Raw genomic sequence first — 7,929 nt, 5'->3', positions numbered from 1 at the left:
GCGCGGCGGCGCGCGGGCCGGGCGGCGGCCATGGGCGGCGGCGGCCTCACCGCGGCGCTCTCCCCCAGGCATGGACGATGGCTTCCTCATGGAGGTGTGTGTGGACTCGGTGGAGTCCGCCGTGAACGCGGAGCGCGGAGGTAAGGCCGCGGCGGCGGCGGGTCCCCCCCGTGGCGGCGGCCGCCCCGGTGCTGACGTGCCTCTCCGCAGGTGCCGGCCGGATCGAGCTGTGCGCGGGCCTCGTGGAAGGAGGGACCACCCCCAGCATGGGTGAGCCTCGCCGCCCCGGGCCCGGCCCCCGGCCCGGCCCCCTTCGCGGCGCCGTTCGGCTCCTCCCCGCTCTGCCCTCGGGGCCCGCGCGCCCCGGCTGCTCTCGCCTCCCCGCCGCGCCTGTCAGCCCCGGCCGGCCCCTTCCTCCTGCCCGTTTCCCTCCCCACGGCCCCACCAACCTGGCTCCCGCCGCCCTCCCCGCTGTGAGCCAGGGGCTCCTGTTTCAGCGTGAGCCCCCCGCGCCCAGGGCTCCTCTCCCTGCCGCCCCGAGCTAGCCCCAAACCTGCCCTAGGAGTCCATCCCCCTCGGCCCCCTCCCACTTGCTGGGCACTGAGCTGCTCCTCTCCCCGCTTGTCCCCCAGGGCTGCTGCAGGTGGTGAAGCAATGTGTGCGAGTCCCCGTGTTTGTGATGATCCGACCTCGCGGGGGTGATTTTCTCTACTCGGACCGTGAGGTGGAAGTGATGAAAGCTGATATTCGCCTGGCCAAGCTGCATGGGGCCGATGGGCTGGTGTTTGGGGCTCTCACGGAGGACGGGCGCATTGATACAGAGCTCTGCACTGCCTTGCTGGGTAAGAGTGTCCCCAGCCACGAACGCTGCTCTGAGCTCCGTGGGATATTGTCATTACTTTGAATAACAGTGATAGTTCTGTGCTGCTCTGTCTGATGATGCTAAAAGATGCTGTGTAGGGTGCTTTGGTCTTCAGCCCTSATCTCTAAGGCCTTGCCTTCTTTCTCCAGCCTCTCCCAGTTTCCCATATTGTCATACTTTAAACACGTCAAATAGGTAAAGAGTTTTGCAGGTTAAATGCTGCTGTCTCAAGCAATTTGCACAGAGTTTGAAGCCACCTAGGACATAAGAGTAGGGTTTAAGAAGGAGCAATGCTCAGGTGAGCTGCATTTGGGAGACCAGCGTATTTTGTTTTCGGATTTTCTCCATTCTCCTTGTTCTTTTCACTTTGTTCTTTTTGTGGTGTCCCTACTACAGATGTCTAGAATATGTCTATTTTAGCCTTTGGCCTTGTGGGTTGCTGGCAAATCATGTTAAATTTTTCTTTTCATGTATCCAATGAGAAAGCAGGAAAAATAAACTCCTGTCTTCAAAGAGCGCTGGTCTAGTTCCTTCCCCAGCTAGATGAGACGGCTTTTGTGCCTTCTTCCTGTAGAGAAAGACAGCTCTGGAGAGACTGGGGGTCCTGCATGATCCAGATAGTGAGGGGTGTTTAGATGTTGCTCATTAAGGGATCAAAATTTGATACTTCTCTAAAGGCAGAATAATATTTTCCCACCTAAGAGCCTTGACGGACAGGAGCAGCTGCAGCCTTGTTGCTCCTCTTCTTGTATTATCTTCTGAGCTCCCCRGGAAGAGCCCAGGAAGCCTTTGCCCTCTTTCATCTCCTGTCCTTTTTCAGTTCTAGCACAAGAGACTCTCAGTACTGGGCCTCACTGACCATATACTTTGTTAATTGCAGCTGTTTGCCGTCCTCTGCCAGTCACCTTTCATCGAGGTGAGTTGCCTCACCTTAGCATGGCCCTGGCCAGGGAAGAGTGGGGTTGGGAGGGAGCTGGCGTTTGGCCCTTCTGTGGGAAGGGATGAGCTGTCCATGTTCTGCAAGGGCAGGCSCATGCCTGAGCTATTCTCCCAGGAGGGAGAGGGCCCACGAGGGTGCAGACTTCGTAGATGCGTCACTGCCCAGGGTGGGAGGTGAGGAGTAAGTGTCCGAGGAACTGAGCTCTGTGTCCGTGCTGCTGCCTTGAGAAGGCGCACGATGGTGAGGAGCTGTGGCTCTGCAGAGATTGCCAACTGTGAGAAAGACCCTTTCTGTCTCTGCTTCCTGGGCTCCTGAGCTGGCTGGGGAACGGGTTRAATGATGAGCTGATTGATTTCTGAGCTGTTCTGTTGGTCTTTCAGCCTTCGACATGGTTCATGACCCCCTGGTAGCACTGGAGACCCTGATTTCTCTGGGGTTTGAGCGGGTGCTGACCAGTGGCTGTGACAGCTCTGCGCTGGAGGGCTTGTCCTTAATTAAGAGACTTACTGAGCAGGTAAGTATTGTCTGTGCTGCTCTGGGTTACCTTGGCTGCTTCCTGCGCATAGCCTGGAGGCAGCTCCTTTACAGAAGCCTTCATTTCTGTAAGGAAACTTCTGTCAAGGAGCACTTACCCTCCTTCCCTGGCTCAGGTTAATCTTTTCCCACAGCATCTGTGCAGGCTGAAACCCTGAAGTCTTCTACAGCAAAGCCAATTGGGCTGTTCTTGCTCTCAGACTGGGAGGAAGRAGGCTTGGTTTGAGCTTAGGTTCCGCTTTGGCCTATGCTATGGCACCTGCTTTGGTCCCTGCTTTGGGACAATAGCATCCATGTGAGCTGTCCCTCAGAGCCATGGTCCTTAGAAACTTGCTTGGCTGGAAACCTGCTGCTGTGGGTAACCAATACAAACAGCAAGGTCCCTGCTGTGGTCTCACAGCTCGTATTAGGAAAACAGAACATACGCACCTGAGAAGTAGCCAGGTGGGACAGAGAGGTAGGAGGAAATGGTAACAAGTTGTCTGAGCTGTAGCTTCAAAATTTTTTCTACTTTTCCTTGTAAAACATGAGTAGCACAGAAAAAATAAGTGAGAGTGCTTGAATCATGAGTACAGTGACATGTATGAGCTTGCTGAAGTTGCTGCGGGTTTTTTGCTACCTCCTGACTCTCTGTGTATGGTCAAATAGAGATGGAGCGATGTGCCAATATCACTAACATGCTGTTGTCCTCTTTCAGGCGAAGGGCAGGATCGTGGTAGTGCCAGGTATGTCTTTGTCATGTGTAGCAGGTCCMATAGTCTATGGCTCCCACTTCCCACTCTCTCACCTTGAGGCATACTGTCTGATCTGTCTTTCTGAGCCCGGTTCCCAGGAGGACGTGCTCCTGCCGTGGTGTGAGTAAAGGCCACATGGTTGGCTGGGGATGGCAGAGCCCTGCAGCTGCTCTTCCTTGGAGGTTTTAGAGACAGTTGTAGATTTATGGGAGAAGCCAAAGCTGCTCCTGACTCTCTTCAGTTGCCTGAGTCTTTGTGGTCCCAAGGGTTATTTTTCCCTGTCAGTCTAGGTAGTGTTTTTCTTTAGGGCCTAGATCTAAATGGGTAATGCCAGGGATGTGACAGCTGCTTTTTGTGCTGTGTGTGACATAGATGGGGATTCTTCCTGCCAGGGGGTGGCATCACGGAGCGCAACCTGCAGAGGATTCTGGAAGGCTCCAGTGCTTCTGAGTTTCACTGCTCTGCTCGTTCAGTCCGGGACTCAGGGATGAAGTTCAGGTAACGGAGTATTTTTTACTGACAGGAGTGTATGGTGGAAAAGCTGGATTAATATGAAATGAGTTTGCAGAAGAGGCATAAATTCCCAACTTCTTGCTGGATGCTAATTGTTCTTCTGTTGTGGYTGGGATCATGATGCCTGGCTCTGTATTCTGCAGTTCATAAACCCAGCGGTGCTCATCATCTGGACATGTGAATTCCATGCAGGTCAAGATCCCTGGGGCATTTCTTCCAGTTCAGCTGCCCTGGGGCTCGTGAGTGCACTTATGTGGCACTTGGTAAGACAGGTTCTGGTATTGCTACCTCAGAGCTGTAACACTGGTGCGTGGCGTTTGTGAGACCTGTGGGATGTACCATTGTGAATGGCGGGAAATGGCTTACGTTTGTCCAAGGTCTGCACTGGGTTTCCATTGATGCTGGTGCCTCTTGTTGGATTACCCTTCTTTCTCTTTCTGCCTTATCTTTGGTCTGAGGTCACATCAGCAGGTTCTGTAGCCTCTGCTGAGACTAGAGGAGATAGTGGGTGTTCCTTAGTGTATCTAACAGTCTGTATCACCTGCAGATAGTAATTGGTCATTTTTTCAACAGAAATCTGAACGTTGCCATGGGAGCGTCCTTCTCTGCCCCTGAATACTCCATAAAGGTGGCAGATGTGGCCAAAGTGAGGACCCTGAACGCAATTGCAAAGAACATTCTGTAGGGGAAGGCWCCGTGCTGGGACGAGAGCACTGAGACTCCAGAATCTTCCCTGCTATATGRACAGATGGGTACTGCTTCCATCCTCAGGCTGTGGAGGACATCAACTAGGTGACGAAGCCTGACATCTCTTCCCTTGGCTTTCCCTGAACGATCAGTCCCTGGCCTGGAGTTGGCCATTTTATTCAAAGGACTCATTCCTGGATGTTGTGGCAACAAGCTATTCAGCAGCATTTGGGGAGGAAGGGAACTGAGCAACAAGGGGGACTGGACTGTTTAGCACTGCATGTGATTGTCAAATAAACACTGCAGCAGCTGCTCCCCTCTTGCTGTGTTTGTTTTGTTTTGTTTTTTACAGGTAGGACTGTGTGGTCTATGTTGCATAGCCTAGTACAGTATGCTTTGATGTCAGATCTAGATATATACTGTGAATGGAGAAGTTCTGATGGAYTCATCTGTGTGACATGGGACAGTTTGCACAGAGAAGAGAAACATTCCCCAAGAACAAGGTAATAGCAAACAAGTATTGAGCTAAATACATGAATCAAACCGTGGGCTCAGGAAAGTCAGAGGTGCCTCAGTGCAGCCGAGCAGAGGCAAGAGGCAGACAAGGTGGCACTGAAATAGTCAGACCCCCTATCACACCAAAATAGAAAACAGTCATGTCCAAAATGCTAGAAAACRATGGCTGCTGTGGTCAGCCAGTATGACAGCTGGAGGCTGGAAACCCAGTGGCAGCAAGGTAGAGAGARGCATATCTAAACTGTCTCTCTTCATATGTGAAGGTGATAAACACATCACCTTCATGGAGAGGAGTTTCTAACTGCCTGACTGATTAGGTGAGCTAGTTGTGAGGCATTGTGGGCTATGGTGTGTGAGGGCTTCCGGTGGGATGGGCGTATGTTGGGATTTCTGTGGAATACAAGGTACTTTTTCTCAGAGAGTTTCCAGCTCCTTAATATGAAACAGATTATCTGCTCATGCTCCGGACAGTGCTTAGGGGAGTATAGCTTCCTAATCAGAAGCATAGCCTTAGGCTCATTTCAGTTATCTTGCAGAATAGCTGATGAAAGATCTGAGCAGTGTCTGAGTAGTCTGTTAAGAGTCAGGAACCATGGAGGTCTAGATATAGAGCATCTGTAATCTTGCAGCCTACTCTTACTTCTCATAAGATCCACAAAGCTGTAGAGAATCCCCCTGACAGGGAAGAGTTGTAGGGCCTCTTAGGAAGAGAAAGATGGGACAGATTTGTGTGCCCACCTTGACAATACAATGTAGTCTGTGAGAATGTACAGCAGGATGTAATGTTTGACAAGGTAGCAGCAGCATTTGACACCTTAAATGGAATCAGGTCATTTTAAAACCTGCAACTGAAAGAACAGACCACAGCTCTTCAGCTCAGAGAGTACTTCCACCTTTTCACATGGATCCATCAGAGAGATGTCAGTGTTTCCCAAAACACGTGCCTCAGGAACATCCTAGGTATGACTGAAATGTAAGAAGTGCTAAGATTTATTGGAGTCTAGCATCTCTTGGCTTCCAAAGCTGCCTAGAAAATGAAAGAGAAAATTACCTGGAACATAGGTTAGAAATGGGACTAAGCCTTCCGCTGTGGTGAGACTTTAGCTCTGTAGAAATTGGTACAAAGTGGCTATATAAAGGAATTACTGCTGAACAGTGGTCAGAGAAAATATATGATACTTCTCAACGTGGGGCTTGTGAAGGGAATGCCAGCTCAGTGTGGGTGTTAGTGCTTCTTTCAGTCATTACTGATGTGCAGTCAGTAGTATTCAAACTTAGAGGAGGAAATTATTTAATTGGTGATAAAAATCAGTCAAATCTATGTGAATTGATGTGAGAGTTCATGAGTCATAAAGGTGATCAAGATACCTGTAACTCAATGAACATGAAAGTTCTGCTGACACAGTATGCCAGACTTATAAACAAATAGTTGGGATTTCTCCCATTTATGTAAAGTTAAAAAAAGAAAAAATACTTTTGAACTTAAATGAGATCACAGCAGAGCAAAAGTAGAGAAATGAACTCCCTGGAATCAGAGATCAACAGCCAAGGCTCAACTAACTTGTAATTTGCATTGTAGAAGCTTGCATCCTGGACCAGACCCTCAGAAAGGTAGGCATGAAACAATGCTTGCTTTTGAAAACTTCAGTTTAAAGGTGGGATATGACAGATGGGTAAAGACAAAGGAACACAGGAAAACTGTGTGCTACTGGTTAAAACAGATCTCACCAGAGTGATTGGCTTGGCCCTGGTGAATGTTTTATAGGTATTGTAAAAAAAGAAAGGTTGCGGAAGGAGTTGAAGGACAGCGAAGTGCAGGTGTTTAGGAGGAGTATGTCCCAGGCATCAGGGCAGAGAGAAAGGAAGTGTGGATGTRCTTGTTTCCAACAGTAAGGATGGCTGCGTCCTGAGCTGAGGAGTCTGCCTGAGCTCTGAGTAAGAGATCAAAGAATGGGTGAGGGTAGTGACATACATTGAAAGAAAGACAAGGGATGGGACAGAGCATTGCCATTAAATAGGGAGATGATAATAGACCAAGTRACAGGCTAAGAGAGCTCTTGGCAGCAGCGTTCCAGGTGGATATGAGCAAGGCCATGAGCAGGAATGCCTGTGCCAGTGAGTAGAACTAAGCTTGTGAGAAACGAAGACCTCTTTAAAGATTGCATTTGTGAAGGTGAATGGGGAAGACAAAATCTCAGTTATTGTACCAAAGTAACAGGAAAAAGTGGTAAGATTTAGGTACAGCCTGGCTGAATACTAGATCTGAACAACTATCCCATTCTAGAGGTCAGGTTGTGGCTTGGACTGAAAGAATAGACCAGTATATGGACCACGAAGCAAAGGCAGAAATGTGGTCATAGCTCTCAGAGATCATGTCAGCACTCTGGATGGAGAAGAGCCTGAGGGAGTAACTGCTCCATTCAGTTGTTTCTTGTCTAATACATCAGACTGCTGCTTTTGTCAGCAGTGTATTGGCTCTGGCCTGGAGGACCCAGGACCTAGGACAGCTTTGTTTACAAAAATAAAAGTAAATTTAATCATTCAAGCTGATAATAATTAACCAATGAGCCCTTTGTATTATCATGTCTTTGGACTTCAGACCTTCCTCTGCTCTTGATAGCAAGGGGATTATTCCTGAGCAATTACTCATTTAATCACCTTTGACTTCTGAGCAACATASTAATGGTATTAGCCATGAGACAGCAGAATTCTGCCACCACCCTACCCCCATCTACCCCCTTTACCTGCTGCTTATCTAGAGCTTGCATGACCATCTACCCCCTTTACCTACTACCTATCTAGAACCTGCATGACAAATCAAACTACACCAGCCCCTACTCCCTCCCCTATGCCATTCTAAGCTGTAGGGTGACAATTTAGTGATAGCCATCCTCCCTGGGAATGGTCCTCTGACTGACTCAGATTGGGGATTTGCCTTAGAAAGAAATTTCAAAGTCTTCTTGGCTTGGCAGTCAGCCGACTGCTATGACATGCAGCTTCAAACTCTGTGAACATAGAGACATGGGAAAGGGAGAAGCAATGGGGAGAGATGGGAAAATCTCCAGTCTCTGCAGACAAGAAAAAGTTGGTGAAAGGAACCACTTCTGGCTCATGAAGAATGTGAGGTTAACTCAACTGCTTGA

The 7,929-nt window shown here is 49.2% G+C and overlaps 1 protein-coding gene across 4 annotated transcripts; it reads left to right on the top strand.

Moving 5' to 3' along the window:
- The first annotated feature begins 6 nt into the window (after positions 1 to 6).
- On the top strand, positions 7 to 4,583 carry CUTC (cutC copper transporter). 4 transcript variants are annotated; one of them, XM_085325746.1, is made up of 8 exons: positions 7 to 94; positions 211 to 270; positions 633 to 842; positions 1,743 to 1,778; positions 2,183 to 2,316; positions 3,034 to 3,061; positions 3,463 to 3,568; positions 4,157 to 4,583. In XM_085325746.1, the coding sequence occupies exons 1-8, from the start codon at positions 31 to 33 to the stop codon at positions 4,266 to 4,268; spliced, it is 750 nt and encodes a 249-aa protein (XP_085181872.1). In that variant the 5' UTR covers positions 7 to 30; the 3' UTR covers positions 4,269 to 4,583. The 4 variants fall into 4 exon arrangements, with proteins under 4 accessions (XP_085181872.1, XP_085181870.1, XP_085181874.1 ...); XM_085325744.1 differs by having other exon boundaries at positions 7 to 140; XM_085325748.1 differs by having other exon boundaries at positions 7 to 140; positions 3,443 to 3,568; positions 4,157 to 4,243.
- Positions 4,584 to 7,929: the final 3,346 nt, after the last annotated feature.

This window comes from Rhea americana, unplaced genomic scaffold, assembly GCF_003343005.1.
Source record: "Rhea americana isolate MKP2758 unplaced genomic scaffold, rheAme1 scaffold_122, whole genome shotgun sequence".
NCBI classification, from domain to species: Eukaryota; Metazoa; Chordata; class Aves; order Rheiformes; family Rheidae; genus Rhea; species Rhea americana.
Note: the sequence above shows the minus strand (reverse complement) of the source record. Positions and strands in the feature narration are given on the sequence as shown.